General features: G+C 37.5%; 1 protein-coding gene across 1 annotated transcript in view; it reads right to left on the minus strand.

Annotated features, from left to right (window-relative positions):
* The window catches only part of LOC133768127 (ADP-ribose glycohydrolase MACROD2-like), a 728,541-nt gene that overhangs the window by 610,233 nt on the left and 99,272 nt on the right, over nucleotides 1–19,036 (minus strand). The window contains exon 3 of the mRNA XM_062202513.1: nucleotides 7,883–7,990. Within this exon, the coding sequence (XP_062058497.1) occupies nucleotides 7,883–7,990 (108 nt within the window). The remainder of the gene's footprint in view (nucleotides 1–7,882; nucleotides 7,991–19,036) is intronic.

Genomic DNA, 19,036 nt, shown 5'->3' on the forward strand with positions numbered 1-19,036 from the left:
GGAGCTGGTGTTTTGAAAAAATAAACAAAATTGATACGCCATTGGCTCAACTAACTAAAAAAAGAAGAGAAAAGACCCAAATCAATAAGATCAGAGATTAAAAAGGAAATGTAACAACAGACACCACAGGAAAAAAAAAAGAATCATCAGAAATTACTACAAGGACTTGTATGCCAGCAAACAGGGAAATCTATCACAAATGGACAGATTCTTGGACACATACAACCTACCTAAATTGAGCCAGGAAGACATAGAAAACCTAAACAGACCCATAACTGACACAGAAATTGAAACAGTAATAAAGGCCCTCCCAACAAAGAAAAGCCCAGGACCAGATGGATTCACTGCTGAGTTCTACCAGACATTTAGAAAATAACTAACACCAATTCTTCTCAAACTATTCAAAACAATCGAAAAAGAGGAAACCTCCCAAATTCTTTCTATGAAGCCAGCATCACCTTAATTCCTAAGCCAGAAAAAGATGCAGCATTGAAAGAAAATTACAGACCAATATCCCTGATGAACATAGATGCAAAAATCCTCAATAAAATTCTGGCCAATAGAATGCAACAACACATCAGAAAGATCATCCACCCAGACCAAGTGGGATTTATCCCTGGTATGCAGGGATGGTTCAACGTCCGCAAAACAATCAACGTGATACACTACATTAACAGACTGCAGAAGAAAAACCATATGATTCTCTCAATAGACGCAGAGAAAGCATTTGATAAAATACAACACCCTTTCATGATGAAAACTCTAAGCAAACTGGGTATGGAAGGAACATCCCTCAATACAATCAAAGCAATATATGAAAAACCCACGGCCAACATCTTATTGAATGGGGAAAAGTTGGAAGCATTTCCATTGAGATCTGGTACCAGACAGGGATGCCCACTCTCACCACTGCTATTCAATATAGTTATGGAAGTTTTAGGCAAGAAAAAGAAATTAAAGGGATACAAATTGGGAAGGAAGAACTCAAAATATCCCTCTTTGCAGATAACATGATTCTTTATTTAGGGGATCTAAAGAACTCTACTAAGAGACTATTGGAACTCATAGAAGAGTTTGGCAAAGTAGCAGGATATAAAATCAATGCACAAAAATCAACAGCCTTTGTATACACAGGCAATGCCACTGCTGAGGAAGACTGCTAAGATCAATCCCATTTACAATAGCCACAAAAATAATCGAATACCTTGGAATAAACTTAACCAAGGACATTAAAGATCTCTACGATGAAAACTACAAAAACTTAGAGAAAGAAATAGAAGAGGATACCAAAAAATGGAAAAATCTTCCACGCTCATGGACTGGAAGAATCAATATCATCAAAATGTCCATTCTCCCAAAAGCAATTTACAGATTCAATGCGATACCAATCAAGATACCAAAGACATTCTTCTCAGATCTGGAAAAATGATGCTGAAATTCATATGGAGACACAGAGGACCTCGAATAGCTAAAGCAATCTTGCACAACAAAAACAAAGCCGGAGGCATCACAATACCAGATTTCAGGACATACTACAGGGCAGTTGCAATCAAAACACCATGTTACTGGAACAGAAACAGATGGATAGACCAATGGAACAGAACAGAAATACCAGAAATCAATCCAAACATCTACAGCCAACTTATATTTGATCAAGAATCCAAAACTAATCTCTGGAATAAGGACAGTCTATTCAATAAATGGTGCTGGGAAAATTGGATTTCCACATTCAGAAGCTTGAAGCAAGACCCCTACCTTTCACCATACACAAAAATTCACTCAACATGGATTAAATACTTAAATCTACGACCCGAAACCATCAAATTATTAGAGAGCATTGGAGAAACCCTGCAAGATATAGGTACATGCAAAGACTTCTTGGAAAAGACCCCAGGAGCACAGGCAGTCAAAACCAAAATTAACATTTGGGATTGCATCAAATTGAGAAGTTTCTGTACTTCAAAAGAAACAGTCAGGAAAGTGAAAAGGCAACCGACAGAATGGGAAAAAAATATTTGCAAACTATACTACAGATAAAGGGTTGATAACCAGAATCTACAAAGAAATCAAGAAACTCCACAACAACAAAACAAACAACCCACTGAAGAGATGGGCCAAGGACCTCAATAGACATTTTTCAAAAGAGGAAATCCAAAAGGCCAACAGACACATGAAAAAATGTTCAAGATCACTAGCAATCAGGGAAATGCAAATCAAAACCACAATGAGGTTTCACCTCACCCCGGTGAGAATGGCTCACATTCAGAAATCTCCAACAGCAGATGCTGGAGAGGCTGTGGGGGAAAAGGGACACTAACCTACTGTTGGTGGGAATGCAAACTGGTTAAGCCACTATGGAAGTCAGTCTGGAGATTCCTCAGAAACCTGAACATAACCCTACCATACAACCCAATCCATCCCACTCCTTGGAATTTACCCAAAGGAAATTGATTTTGCAAATAAAAAAGCCATCTGCACATTAATGTTTATTGCAGCTCAATTCACAATAGCTAAGACCTGGAACCAACCCAAATGCCCATCAACAGTAGACTGGATAAAGAAATTAGGGGACATGTACTCCATAGAATACTATACAGCAGTAAGAAACAACGAAACCCAGTCATTTGCAACAAGATGGAGGAATCTGGAAAACATCATGCTGAGTGAATTAAGCCAGTCCCAAAGAGACAAATATCATTTGTTTTCCCTGATCGTCGACAACTGAGCACCAAAGGGGAAACCTGTTAAGTGAAATGGACACTATAAGCAACAATGAACTGATCAGCTCCTGTCCTGACTTTAGATGTACAATGTAATACTTTATCCTTTTTAGTATTTGTTGTTGTTGTTGTTGTTCTAGTACTATTGGTTGAACTCAGTAATTAACACACAATAATTCTTAGGTGTTTAAATTTTAACTGAAAAGTGATCCCTGTTAAATCTAAGAGTGGAAAAAGAGAGGGAGGAGATGAACAATTTGGAACATGCTCAATCGGACTGGCCGCAAATGGTCGAGTTAGAAATGTGCCAGGGGATTCCAACATAATCCCATCAAGATGGTATGTACCAATGCCATCGCACTAGTCCAAGTGATCAATTTCAGCTCACAATTGATAGCTCTGATAGGTCTAAGAGTCAAAGATATCACACAAACAAGACAAGTATCTGCTAATACTAACTGATAGAATCAAAAAGGGAGAGAAAGATCCAACATGGGAAGTGGGATACACAGCAGACTCATAGAATGGCAGATGTCCTAAACAACACTCTGGCCTCAGAATCAGCCCTCAAGGCATTGGGTCTGGCGGAAGAGCCCATGAGAGTATAGCAGGTATGGGAAGCCAAGATATCATGGAAAAAAAAAAAAAAAAAAGACCTAAATGAATGATCTCTGTCAGTGAGATCCCAGTGGAAAGAACGGGGCCATCAAAGAAGGAGGTACCCTTCTCCGAAGGGAGGAGAGAACTTCCACTTTGACTATGACCCTATCAGAATAAGATCAAAGTCAGCGAACTCTAAAGGCTTCCATAGCCCTGGCAACTCATGACTAGAGCCTAGGGAGATTACTGACACCATGAACAGGAGTGTCAAATTGTTAAATCAGCAACAGGAGTCACTGTGTACTGACACCCCATGTGGGATCTGTCCCTAATGTGTCATCTAAAGCGAAGTGATGCTATAACTAGTACTGAAACAGTATTTTTACACTTTGTGTTTCTGTGTGGGCACAAACTGATGAGGTCTTTACTAATTATATATTGAAGTGATCTTCTGTATATAAAGAGAATTGGAAATGAAAAAAAAAAAAACAACCTGGTGTTAAAATGGAAATGGCATAGAAAATTAATTAATTTGAAAAAAAATTATGTAGGTTCTCTGTCTTTAATGTGCTGTACATTGCTATTTAATGCTATAATTAGTAATCCAATGGTAGTTTTTTTCAATTTATGTTGCTATAGGGGCAAAATGTTGAAATCTTTACCTAATATATACTAAACTGATCTTCTGTATACAAAGAGAATTGAAAATGAATCTTTACATGAATGGAAGGGGAAAGGGAGCGGGAAAGGGGAGGGTTGTGGGCGGGAGGGAATTTATGGGAGGGGGGAAGCCATTGTAACCCATAAGCTGTACTTGGGAAATTTATATTCATTAAATAAAAGTTTAATAAAAAAAAAAAGAATACATACAGATGAATATCAATTACACATAAGCAATTTTACAAATTCATATTAAAATGTGGTATTTTCAAAGCTGCTAAGGAAAAAAGCAACTGCTCTAGCTTGAACTCCAGTGTTTTTAAGTGCAAAAACCAGAACTGCATAATGGAAAATGAGAATGCCAGAAAATATGTAAGATATCCTCCAACTCCTCTGCTAACCTGAGTTTTCTCAGAGAATTAACCAGTGGTACTAAGTCCATTTAGTAGTCACATATTAATAACTGCAACAGCTAAAATACAGTGAGCACAATATTTTATGCCAAAACTACACTTTTTACACATTATTCACAGCATCATTCTGATTCTAATTACTAGTATTAACCTTATTTTACAAGTGAAAAAAAATGAGAATTAAAAAATTGAATCCCAATTTGCTGATATCAGTAGAGGTAATTTAAAAAAAAAATGTATTTGTATATTTATTTGAAAGATGGAGAGTGAGTGAAAGACATAGACCAAGAGAGAGATCTTCTATCTACTGGCTCATTTCCAAATGGCTACAATAGCCAGGTCTGGGCCAGGCCAAATCCAGGAGCCAGGAACTCTATCCCGGTTCTCCACATGGATGGAGGATCCCCAAGTAAGAGAGCCATTTTCCACTGCCTTCCCAGGTGCATTGGCAAGAAGCTGGATTGGAAACAGAGCAACTAGGACATGAACCAGAGCTCCAAATGTAATGATCAACATCTGTGCCACAACATCAACCCAAGCAGAGGTTAATTTATAATTAGTGCTATGGACTCAGTGCAAATAAGCTTTTCATCTGCCCTGAATTGTATTTGAGATAAGAAAAAAATAATTTCGGTTTCTAAACCATGAAAACTACAAAATCAAATTAATGTCTATGGGGCCAGGGTGTGACATAGCAAGTAATGCCATCACCATCCCATGTAGGTGCTGGTTCAAGTCCCACTTGCTCCACATCTGATCCAGCTCCCTGTTAATGCACCTGTGAAAGCAGCAGAGGACGGCCCAAGTGCTTGTGCCTCTGTATCCACGTGGGAGACCCAGAAGCAGCTCCGTGCTCTTGACTTCAGATCTGCCCAGCTTTGCGGGCCATTTTGGGAGTGAACCAGCAGATGGAAGATCTCTCTTTGTCTCTCTCTCCCTCTCTGTAACTCTGCCTTTCAAATAAATAAATAAATCTCTTTGTAAAAAAAAAAATCAATGTTTACTTAAAAGTCTACCAAACATATCATTATACCAATTAATTTAATGAGAGTTGTAGCATATTTTAATATATATCAGATATTATTTAGGGCAGAACCTGAAAACTATAATGCCTACATTTCACAAGGATCTTAAAATGGCTTTGAAACTAAAGAAAATATAGATGCAAATAAACATATGCAAAGATGTTCAAAATCATTAGTTCTTAACTGCAAAGTGAAACTATGATATCACTACATACATATTAAAACTGCTCAAATAAAAAATTATTATCATACCAAATGGTGCCAAGGATGTGGGCAAACTGAATCTCTTATATATTGCAGATTAGAATCTAAAATGGAAGAGCCACTGTTTGGTAATTTGTCACAAAAGTAAACATGCACTTAACATATGACCTAACAATCACACTCTTAGGTGTTGATCCAAGAGAAATGAAAATTTATGGACAAATGTAAACCTGTACATTAATGTTCACAGCAGCTTTATTGCTAATAGGAAAATACTCTAAAGATAATGTCCTTCAATGGGTGAATGGTTGAACAAATTCTGGTAGAACCACACAATGGACTGGTATTCAGCAAAGAAAAAAATTGGAAAGAACTATTATTGGTACATGCAATAATCTGAATGGAACTCAAGAGCATTAATTAAATGAAAATAGGTTATATGTAGTAGGATTTCCATTTATACGACATTCTTTTTAATTGATCATATTAAAGGATTTTGATCAACATATAATAATTGTATTTATTTATGGTATACAGTATGATATTATGATAAAGTATACAATGTGGCCTGATTACATCCAACTAGAGAACATATCCGTCACTGCATTTACCTCTCATATTTTTATGGTGAGGCATTTGAAATTTACTGTTAATTACTTTGACACATATAAGATGTACAGTATATTATTATTTACTGTAAGTCACTGCTGTGCAATACTTCTAAAAACCTATTCCTCCTGTCTATCTGAAACTTTGTACCCTTTGATTAACAAATCCTTATTCCTTCCCTTCCTATTCCCCTCAGTCTTGAATGATCATGCTACTCCCTATTTCTATGAGTTCAACATTTTGGGAAACAAAATCAAAACTAGACCAACAGGATGGCATTAAACTAAAATTCTTCTGCAAAACTTAAGAATCAAAGTGAATAGACAATCCACAAAATGGGAGAAATTATTTACAAACCATATATCCAATAAAGAGTTAATATATAAAATATATGTCACTCAAACAATTTAATTGCAAGAAAACATGTATGTGTGTGTAGATAGATAGATAAACCAGGGTCACATTTTTTAAAACTTAAGGATTGTCAAAAGGTACTTTATTAGGAAGAAATTTAAAATAGCAAGTCATTTCATCCATAGCAACTCAGACCAAATGTCACAGTGTAATAATGTGGTTATATAGAGAGAATCATAGAAGTCTAATAGAAAGTGATGACTGAACTGCTTTGGCACACTGACTGGAGGCACTCTTCTCTTACTCTCTCACTACAGGCAGCTCAGGAGTTTCCTGTCATGTTGCCTTGTTCACCTAAAGGTTAACAGCTGTTCCTTTCCTTCCACACCATGCAAACAAACTGCACAGCAGAAAGCTGTAAATTAGAGCCATTGCACTGTTCATTTTGGCATCTCTTTTCTATCTACCCAGGAACTTGCTGAGGCTGATCTTACGAGATGCAGAACATGGCCAAATTACAATTATCACAGGCAGATGACTGCATCTAAATGTGCCAAATGGTTTTTGAGAATGAGGAAAAAGCTACTACCTGTCTTAATATTAATTTATCATACCCTTGTACATTATGTTACAGCTTTGAAAAAGTTACATATATAGGCAAGGGCAAGACAAAACATGAAAGAAACAAAATAGTAATAGGACAGTTAATGATATTTTTCTGTTTATAATAACTTTCTTTTAGTTCAGTAAAAATTACCCAATGTTTAGATATCTAGATACAAACTGCCATAAGTAATGTTATAGTACTTTCCCAATGTTCAAATAAGAAAACTCTATAATTATTTAAGATATGCCTACTAAAACAAAGTATTTCATAATAATAAAAATGAAAATCTGAAATTGAACAACAGATTTTGAAATCACAGATACCATTTATTTACACTTCACTTTCATCTGATTTAGTTTAATCATCTCTTTACAACTTACTCAAAACAAAAAACACCTTGAAGAACTTGTATTTATGTTGGCCAATTATTAAGCATAGCAGCAATATTTCTTAACAATGAAACAATCAGTACTTTTCCCCTCTAGAGGGCGCTGTTGACAGCACATTAATTCATTAATTGCAATACAAACATAAAATAAATCCCCAATGATTTTAATCAAGAAGGTAAATACATGAGACAGTTCTATACCAGAAAGGATGCTTTCCTAAAATTGTTGTTTGTGAAAAAAAATATTTTTATGTAATAAATACTCATGTAACAAATACACCAAAGAAAAATCAATTACTTACCTGCATTGACTATGGCATCTACCTCTAGCAATGTGATGTCACCTCTATAGAGAGAAACTTTTTCACTCAAACTTTTCTTCACTTGTGATGTTTCCTGAGTACTTTCTTCTGTAACAAAAAGTAATGCACATTAACAGTAGCATTCTTAATTTCTTAAAAGCAACTTTTTAATCAAGACAACAAAAACCAATATGTGTGATACTCTGTAACATAAAACAATGGAAAATAAGTTTGTAAGTACCAGGGGTATGGATTATCCTCCATTTATTTTGTATTCCTCAATAGAAATGCGTTATCACATACAAATTGGGTATTTTTATTTGAGTACAAAAACATTTAGGTTCAGTTTTTTGCTATTCTTAAAGCTCAAGCTATCTCTTAGGATGGAATATTTCAAGAATACCTGAATTTGTGAAGCTGTTTCTTACCAGAAAATATTTAACCTTTCATTCTAAGGGTACTGCTAGATTAAAAAGAGAAATAATTCCACTGAACACAACAGATAAAAAGTTATTATATGGAAAACAAACCAAAAATATTACCTTCTAAAATAATCCTAAATTTGTATTTATGAAATGTATGAAGTTTGTATTCCTTAAATAAAAGGTTTCTTTGGGAATTTAAAAAAAAAAAAAAAAGACCTTCAATTGTGACTTTTCAACAGTAAAAAAAAAAAAAAGTATATATTTTAAGTGTTCTAAATCAATACTACAAACTTTAATTTTCAATCATCTTTAACAAGTTGTAATGTTAAGAAAAACCTATTATAATCTTGCCAAGGAGGCAGGTACCAATGCCAGCGCCCTTGGTAAAGTGTTAAGTATAAATACACAACCGATCAAAAAGATAGGGTATGTGTCGAAGAGATTTCACAAATAAGACCAGTGTAAGCAAATAATGAAGGATAGAATTAAAAGGGAGAGAATGATCCTGCAGGGGAAGCAGGACACACAGCAGACTCATAGAATGGCAAATGCCCAAAACAGCACTCCTGCCTCAGAATCAACTCTTGGGACATTCGGATCTGGCTAAAAGGTCCATGAGGGTCTCACAGGCGTGGAAAGCCATGACACAGTGGCAAAAAACAATCTAAATGAAAGACCCTGGTGAACAAGACCCCAGCAGAAGGAACAGGCCATCAAGGAGAGAGGCGCCTTTCTCTGAAGGGAGGAAGGAACCTCCACTGTGACACAGCCTTGACTGAACAAGTTCAGAGTCGGTGAACTCAAGGGACTTCCATAGCCTAGACAGCTCATAGCAAGAGTCTCGGGTGATTGCTGACGTCATAAATAAGAGTGCCAATTGTTAAATCAACAACAGGAGTCACTGGGTACATGCTCCCCATGTAGGATCTCTCTGTCCTTAATGTGTTTTACTATGAAACTTAAAAACACTACTAGTCGAACAATACCCTATACCTTGTGCAGTTGTGTGAGTGCAGCCTGTTGAAATCCTTGCTTAGTATATACTAAGTTGATCTTCAGTATATGAAGGTAATTGAAAATGAAACTCGATAAAGGGCGGGATGGGAGAGGGAGTGGGGAGGGCCACAGGAGAGAGGGAGGTTGAGGGGGAAGCCACAACAATACAAAAGTTGCACTTTGTAAATTCACATTTATGAAATAAAAAAATAATTAAAAAAAGAAAAACCTATTAAAGCTATGTATCAGTGTTATAAAATAACTTAAATTGCTATACATTAAAAGTTTTTTAAATATATTTCTAGGAGGCCGGCGCCATGGCTCAACAGGCTAATCCTCCACCTTGCGGCGCCGGCACACTGGGTTCTAGTCCCGGTCGGGGCACTGATCCTGTCCCGGTTGCCCCTTTTCCAGGCCAGCTCTCTGCTGTGGCCAGGGAGTGCAGTGGAGGATGGCCCAAGTGTTTGGGCTCTGCACCCCATGGGAGACCAGGATAAGCACCTGGCTCCTGCCATCGGAACAGCGCGGTGTGCCGGCCGCAGCACGCTACCACGGCGGCCATTGGAGGGTGAACCAACAGCAAAAGGAAGACCTTTCTCTCTGTCTCTCTCTCACTGTCCACTCTGCCTGTCAAAAATAAAATATATATATATATATATATATATATATATATATTTCTAGGGAAGCTCATTTATAAATCATAAACTTTTTAAAGTATTTATGATTAATGGAAGCCTTTTATGGACAAACAATGCTATTAATGCACTAAGAAACTTTCAAATGAGCATGTAATTCTGCAGTGCCTAGGTGATTAAACATGATATGCTATGAGTCACCTAAATTGTCTTTGGGCCCCAATAACCAAAGAAAAAAATTAGCCAAGACTAAGGAAATAACCCAGGGCCAAAAAAGTAACCCTTCTTCTCTCTGCCTAAAAAACATCCCCTTCTTAGCAACCACTTCTTTCCTTTAAATAACAGGATCAAAATACTCACTGGTGAGCATAACAATAAGGATGAGGAAAATAATGTGAGAAAATTGTGTGTTAAAAGAGGAAGACCTCAAAATATAAACATTGACAGGTGAAAAGACCACCTCAGGGACTCTCTGGTACTGTTTTCCCTTGTCAGGTAGTAGGTGAAGAGCAGATTTTACTACCAGACTGATCTGTTCATATCCTAATTCTGCCAATTAATAGCTGGGTGACCTTGAACAAATTATTCATTCTCTTCATACTCAACACCTCAATCTATAAAATATACTCTTCTTTACAGTTAAAATAAATTCATTACACTTAGAATAACGCCTGCTCCCCAAAAATATGCCCATCAAAAATCCTCTGGGGACCGGCATTGTGTCATAGCTGGTAAAGTCACCACTTGCAGTGCTGGCATCCCATATGGGCCCCCATTCAAGACCCGGCTGCTCCACTTCTGATCCAGCTCTCTGCTATGGCCTGGGAATGCAGCAGATGATTGCCCAAGTCCTTGGGCCCCTGCACCTACATGGGAGACCTGGTAGAAGCTCCTGGCTTCATATCGGCCCAGCTCTGGCCATTGCAGCCACTTGGGGAGTGAACCAGTGGATGGAAGACTCTCTCTCTCTCTCTCTCTCTCTCTCTGTCCCCCTCCTCCCTACCTCCCTCTGCTTCTGCATCTCTGTAACTCTGCCTTTCAAATTAAAAAAAAAAAAAATTCAATATGTCAAATAGAAAACACAGTGGAAGCCTTAACAACAGAATTGGTGAGGCAGAAGAAACAAAGAATATCCAACCTAGAAGACAAAGTCTTAGAAATATCTCAAAAAAAAAGATGCCCACCCTCATCATTATCATTCAATATATGTCAGAAGTTTTAGCCAGAGCCATTACATAAGAAAAAGAAACCAAAATGTATACAAATCGGAATGGAGGAAGTCGAATTATCCTTATTTGTGGATAACATGATTCTTGATATAGGGGAAATCAAAAGACTCCATTAATACTATTAGGACTCACAGTTTAGCAAAGTTGCAGGATATAAAGTCAACACAAAAAATCAATAACATTCTAATACATCAACAATGTTCAAGGTGAGAAAGAATTTGTAAGTTCAGTCTCATTCACAACAGCTACCAAAAAAATTAAATAGCTTTGGATACATTTAACTAAGGATATGAAAGACCTCTACAATGAAAATTACAAAACATTAATAAAAGAAATAAAAAGATGCCAAAAAAGTAAAGATCTTCCATGTGCATGGATTATAATGATTAATATCATCAAAATGTCCACAGTACCGAAAGCAATTTACAGATTCAATGTGAATCCAATCAAAATACATTTTTCAGAGAAGAATTATTTTTCAATATTCATTAAATAAAAGTTTAATTAAAAAAAACAAAATAAAATGGGAATAATAAAAAAAAGAATTATTTTTCATAGGAAAAACAAATCCCAAAATAGATATGGAAACACAAAAGACCCCAAATAGCCAAAGCAATCTTAAACAATAAAACAAAGCCAGATGTATCATAATACCAGATGTCAAGGCATACTACAGTGTTGTTATAATCAAAACAGCCTGGTAGTGGCACAAAAAGAGACACATAGACCAATGAATCAAAGCAGAAACTCCAAAAATTAAAGCCCACATCTACAACCAGCTAGTCTTTTTTCTTTTTAAATGTTTTTTTAAAGATTTTACTTATTTATTTGAAAGGTAGAGTTACATACAGTGAGAGGGAGAGACAGAGAGAAAGGTCTTCTGTCCTTTGGTTCACTCCCCAAATGGCCGCAATGGTTGAAGCTGTGTTGATCCAAAGCCAAGAGCCAGGTGAGCCAAGTGCTTCTTCCCGGTCTCCCATGAGGGTGCAGGGGCTTAAGCACTTGGGCCATCTTCTACTGCTTTTCCAGGCCACAGCAGAGAGCTGGATCAGAAATGGAGCAGCTGGGACTCGAACTGGTGCCCATATGCGATGCAGGCACTGCAGGTAGCGACCTTACTTGCTATGCCACACTGCCGGCCCTAACCAGCTAATCTTTGACAAAAGAACTAAAATCACTCCCTATAGAAAAGACAATCTCGGGGCCGGCACCGTAGCTCACTTGGTTAATCCTCTGCCTGTGGCGCCAGCATGCCATATGGGCGCCAGTTCTAGTCACAGTTGCTCCTCTTCCAGTCTAGCTCTCTGCTGTGGCCTGGGAAGGCAGTGGAGGATGGCCTGGGTGCTTGGGCCACTGCACCGGCATGGGAGACCGGGAAGAAGCACCTGGCTCCTGGCTTCGGATCGGCACAGCTCCCAGCTGTAGCGGCCATTTGGGGAGTGAACCAATGGAAGGAAGACCTTTCTGTCTCTCTCATTGTCTAACTCTGTCAAATTAAAAAAAAAAAAAAGACAATCTCTTCAATAAATGGTGTTGGGAAAATTGGATTTCCACATGCAGAAGTTTGAAATAAGACCCCTACCTTTCATCTTATACAGAAATCATCTCATGGTAGATCAAGGATTTAAACCTAAGACTTGAAGTCATCAAATTACTAGAATAGAACATAGGGGCAATCCTGCAGGACGTTGGCCTAGGCAAAGACTTCTTGGATAAAAACCCAGAAGCACAGGCAATAAAAGCAAAGCTAGACAAATGGGATTACATCATGCTAAGAAGTTTCTGGACAGGAAAGGAAGCAATTAACAAAATGAAGAGGCAACCAAAAGAATGGGAGAAAATATTTGCAAACTACGCATTCAATAAAGGAATACTATCAAAAAAAATTTTGAATTTCAAAACAAATAATCCAGCTAAGAAATGGGCAAAAAATATGAGCAGGCATTTTTCAAAGAATGAAATATACATACCCAATAGCCACACAAAAAAATACTCAGGATCACTAGCCATCAGGCAAATGCAAATAAAAACCGCAATGAGGTATCACCTCAGCCCAGTTAGAATGGATATCATCCAAAAATCAAAACAATGAATTCTGGTGAGGATGTGGAGAAAAAGGTACCTCACACTACTGGTGAGATGTAAACTGGTACAACCATTATGGAAGATATATGAAGACTCCTCAGAAAACTAAAAATAGATCTACCATATGACCCAGCTATCCTATTCCTGGAACTATTTCCAAAGCAAATGAAATCAGCATACAAAAGGGTTACATGCACTCCCATATTTATAGCAGCTCAATTCACCATACCTAAGATATAGAATTGACCAAGCTGCTCATCAACTAATGACTGGATAAAGAAAATATGCTATGTATACATGATAAACTATTACTCAGTTATAAAAAGAATGAAATCCCAGCCAGCACCACAGCTCACTAGGCTAATCCTCTACCTGCGGCGCCGGCACCCTGGGTTCTAGTCCCAGCTAGGGCACCAGTTCTGTCCCGGTTGCTCCTCTTCCAGTCCAGCTCTCTGCTGTGGCCCAGGAAGGCAGTGGAGGATGGCCCAAGTGTGTGGGTCCTGCACCCGCATGGGAGACCAGGAGGAAGCACCTGGCTCCTGGCTTCAGATCAGCTCAGTTCCGGCCGTAGTGGCCATTTGGAGGGTGAACCAAGGGAAGGAAGACCTTTCTCTCTGTCTCTCTCTCTGTCTAACTCTGTCTGTCAAAAAAAAAAAAAAAAAAGAAAAGAAAGAAAGAAAGAAATCCTGACAATTGCAACAAAATGGATGCAACTAGAGATCATTTTGCTAAGTAAAATAAGCCATACCCAAAAAAGAAAAACATCATGTTTTCTCTTATTTGTGCTAGTTAATATACAGGGAGGATACAAATTGTGTGGTTATCAGATTAATTGACTCATAGTTATAAATACTGTTTCACTGAATCAGACCATGTAAATGACAATATACTATTATTTCACACATTAAAAAAAAAGATATTGTGGGACTCTTAGATACTAGTAATGCTTTGTTCTCAATTTGGTTGTGGGTTATAAGTGTTATCAGATGACAAAAAAATTCATTGATTTGTAAACTTCCATGCATTTCTTGGTATTTATACTTCAACAAACTGTTTTAAAACAGCTCTCAAATAACAAAACGATGCATCTCAAAGAAGAAAAATAAGAATAAATGAAATCAAAGCATAGCAAGAAACAAGAAACAGCGAGAGCAGAAATACATAAAACTGAAGCTAAAACTAAGAAAACAATAAAAAAGATCAACAAGATAGGGGCAGGCCTCACGGTGCAAAAGGTTAAGTCACTGCCCATGACACTGGCATTGCTACATGAGCGCTGGTTCAAGTCCTGGCTGTTCCACTTCTGAACCAGCTCTCTGATAATGCACATGGTAAAGCAGTAGAAGAGGGCCCAATTACTTGGATCACTTCCACCCATATGGAGGACCAGGATGGAGTCTCCTGGGATTTGACCTGGCATAGTCCTGGCCATTGCAACTGTTAGGGGAGTGAACCAGTGGATGGGAGATCTCTCTCTCTCTCCCTCTCTCTCCCTCTCAACACTGCCTTTCAAATACATAAAAAATAATTTTTAAAAAAAGAACATCTAAACAGACACATAACCAGCAATTATTTGAAGCATAACCATATACTACTGAATTCTATAAAATACCTACAAAGGAACTCAAATAATTATAAAACTCTTGCAAAATACTGAAAAGGATGGAATTCTAACAAACTTTTACAAGGTCAGCATCACTCTGACACCAAAACCAAGCACACAGACAAAAATTACAGACTAATATCCTTGATGGGCAGAGATGCAAAAAATATAAATGAAACTTAATCCAACACTATATAAAAAGATCATGATCAAGTGGGATTTATCCCAGAGATGCAAGCGTAGATCAACATTCAGAAATGAGCAAATGTTTTAAATAATATCAACAGAATGAAAAAACAAAAACTACATATTCATCTCAATAGGTATAGAAAATGCATTTGATAATATTCAATACCTCTTCATGATAAAAGTACACAACAAATTATGTACAGAAGGAACATATGTCAGTATTATAAAGGATGTATATGACGAAACCACAGCCAAGACCATACTGAATGAGGAAAAGCTGAAATCACTTCCCCTCAAATCTGGAACAAGACAAGGATGTTCATCATTCTTTAAGATTGATTGATTGATTGATTGATTTGAAAGACAGACTTACAGAGAAAGAGACGTTGGGAGAGAGAAGAGATATCTTTTCCATATACCAGTTCATTCCCTAAATGGCTATAATGGCAAGGGCTGATCCAGGCCAAAACCAGGAGCACAAAACTCCAGCTCAGTCTCCCATGTTGGTGGTAGGGTCCCAAGCACTTGGGGCATCTTCCGTGTTTGCTTTCCCAGACACATTATCAGTGAGCTATACTGGAAGTAGACTAACTAGGACTTTACCCATTGCTCTGATATGGAATTCTGGGGTCCTAACCAGTGACTTAACCTGCTTGTGGACCACAACACTGGTCTCATTTTCTCCATTCTTATGCAATTTAATATTTGGAGCATTAGCAAGAGAAATGATGGAGGAGAACGAAATAAAGGGTATCAAAATTGGAAGAGAAGAAGTCAAAATATTCATGTTTGCAAAAGACATGATGTTGTACATGGGAAAATCTAAACATTTCACCAAAAATCTGCTAGAACTGATAAACCAGTTCAGTAAAATCACAGAATACAAAATCAACATACAAAAGAAGGAGCAGTTTTATACATCAGTAATGATCTTGCTGAAACAAAACTTTAGAAAGAAATACCATTTGGGGCCAGTGTTGTGGTGTAGTGGGTGAAGTCAACACCTGCAACACTGGCATCCCATATGGGTGCCCATTCAAGATCTACCTGCTACACTTGTGATTCAGCTCCTTATTACTGTGCCTGGGAAAGCAAAGGAAGACGGCTCAAGTGCTTGGATCCCTGCACTCATGTGCAAGACTCAGAAATTCCTAGTCCCTGGCTTCTGGCTTTAGCCTGGCCCAGCCCCAGCTGTTATGGCCATTTGGGGAGTGAACCAGTATATGAAAGATAGATATCTCTCTATCTCTCTCTCCCTGTAACTCTGCCTTTCAAATAATAATTTTTTAAAAAAATGAAATCACAGGGCTGGCGTCGTGGTGCAGCAGGTTAACCCTCCGCCTGTGGGCGCCCCATATGGGCGCTGGTTCTAGTCCCAGATGCTCCTCTTCCAATCCAGCTCTCTGCTATGGCCTGGGAAAGCAGTAGAAGATGGCCCAAGTCCTTGGGCTCCTGTACCCACGTGGGAGACCCAGAAGAAGCTCCTGGCTCCTGGCTTCGGATCAGCTCAGCTCCATCCATAGTGGTCATTTGGGGAGTGAAGCAGACGATGGAAGACCATTCTCTCTGTGTTTCTCTCTCTCTCTCTCTCTCTCTCTCTCTCTCTCTGACTGTTAACTCAAACTCTCAAATAAAAAATAAAATCTTAAAAAAAAAAGAGGGGCCAACACTGTGGCGCAGGTTAAAACCCTAGCCTAAAGCACCAGCATCCACATATAATTTTTAACTATCAGTATCATTTATTTTACAGGGAAAACTAAATAGACAAATGTGAATTGTCTGTCATATACTAGCATTCTATAGAAGACTAGCAAATTTTATGAATACACTGTTCCTTTATGTTCCTTTAAAGTAGTTTTTCAATGTAGCAAAAGAATACTTTATTAAGAGACCCAAATGTATCCAGCTTGTTTATGCTATAAAAAATAAGAAGTCAAAATATAACAATTTAAACTTATATTCAATAATTGTTTTAAAAGTTTCTATTAGTTAGAAATTATCTAAATTTTAATGAATATTTATTAGTTTAGTCTAGCATAGGTCTAAGGTTACACATTACTAATAGATTTTGTAAACTATTTCTAGGCAAATACATTATAACATTAAACAAAGGTAGCCATCATCTCAAGTTACTTCCCTAATAACTATTTGTACAACACATTAAAGTTAGAAGTACCTTAAAAGCAAAAACCTAAAAAAGTGAAGTACATAAATTTTTGTTTCACTACTGTTTATTGTAAAAATTAATGAAAAGAAATTCATTTTACTGCATATTTACTTATATGTTTTTTCTTAAGTTGAATGTATAATTTTATAATCTTAAGTATCTATTGGATATTATACAAGTCTATTTGACTAGTAAACTCAAGTGTGATATATGTCCACATTACCCTAATTATTTTTTAAAGATTTATTTATTATTTTATTTGAAAGGCAGAGTGACAGAGAGGCAGTGGCAGAGAGAGAGAGAGAGATCTTCCATCTGCTGGTTCACTCCCCAGATGGCCTCAACAGCTGTAGCTAAGCCGATCCGAAGCAAGGAGCCAGGAGCTTCTTCTGGGTCTCCCATGCAGTGCAAGGGCCCAAGGACATCTTCTACTGCTTTCCCAGGCCATAGCAGAGAGCTGGATCAGAACTGGCACACTGAGAGTCAAACCAGCATCCAGATGGGATGCTGCACTGCAAGCGGCAGCTTTACCTGCTCCGCTACAGCACCGGCCCCTACCCTAATTCTGATAACTCAGAAAATATAACCAATTGCTATTAAACCAATAATATCCTATTTGGCAAAATTATATGAACTTTAAAAAAACACTTAAAGTTTTAAAAATCATTTGGATTAGTTTCTACATTTCTGAGAGTTTGGAGAATATTTACTTTCTAAAAGTGCTCATTATATCCAAGCCAATTTGAATAGAGCTCCTTTACAGATGTTATGAGTTACATGGGTAATAACAACCAGAGGTAGAAAATTTTATCATATACACAGCATATATCTACATGCACATGTAAATAGATAGCCAGATACAAACACAGATCTTACAGCTTTCATTGTAAAATTTTAGCCACAAGTCAAGTAAACATACAGTAATATGTAATATACTCTCTGGTCTATTTATATTTTTATCAGTGTTTCTGGAATATGGAACAAGTTTGGTTACTATTTCAATATGAAGGTTAATGCTTTGTAATAATATTTGTGTGGAGAAGACTTTTAAGATTTTTTTTTTTCATTTTCCCTGATAGGCAATCTTATTAAAGGCTGTGGACTACATTTTAGGGAATAAAATGACATCAAACAGCTGTCTGGATATCTCCAAAGACCATTCGGGTAGATAAAATGTCCAGTCTGTTTCCAATTAGTCTTTTTTCCTTCTCAGCTTCAGGTAGTTCTTGTGGGGTTTCCTGAGACCCCTGACAACCCCCAGTGAGGGAACAAGGAACTTAAAGTTCAAGTGGCTGGAGGGAGTTGAAGTAGAAAGAAATTATGGCAGATTAGACAGAGGGATGAAGGAGGTAAAGGGGACATATCAAAGGATTCAAAGGAACTAAAGAAAAGACAAAAGGTGGAAAAATGAGGACTGAGGAAAAAATTAATGGAAAAGGAAAGGTCTTACAGGAACAAGCCTGGCGAGATCTTATGTTTCCCAAAGAAGCCCATGAAGTTCCAAATTATCATTAGTGAAACCATGCCAAAAGAAAGGAAGTAGACAGAAGAAAAAATAAAGTGAACAGAGTTGGAGCATATATTCAGCAGGAATTCCAGAAGAGGGTTTCAGCTTACTAAGAAGTTGCCAGGAGAGAAGTAGATTTAAATAGACAGAACAGAGAAGTCTCACAAAGAACAAGGAGGAAAAAAAAAGCAAAAACGAACTTTATTTCAAAACTCAGGGATTGAATGCCCACTTGAAACAAAGAACCAAAAAGAAAGATTCCAGCCCAGTAGGTACCTTTCAAACAGACACCATGGCTTCTTACCCAGTTTCAAGGAA

The sequence above is a fragment of the Lepus europaeus genome, chromosome 10, assembly GCF_033115175.1.
Source record: "Lepus europaeus isolate LE1 chromosome 10, mLepTim1.pri, whole genome shotgun sequence".
In the NCBI taxonomy this organism is placed as follows: Eukaryota; Metazoa; Chordata; class Mammalia; order Lagomorpha; family Leporidae; genus Lepus; species Lepus europaeus.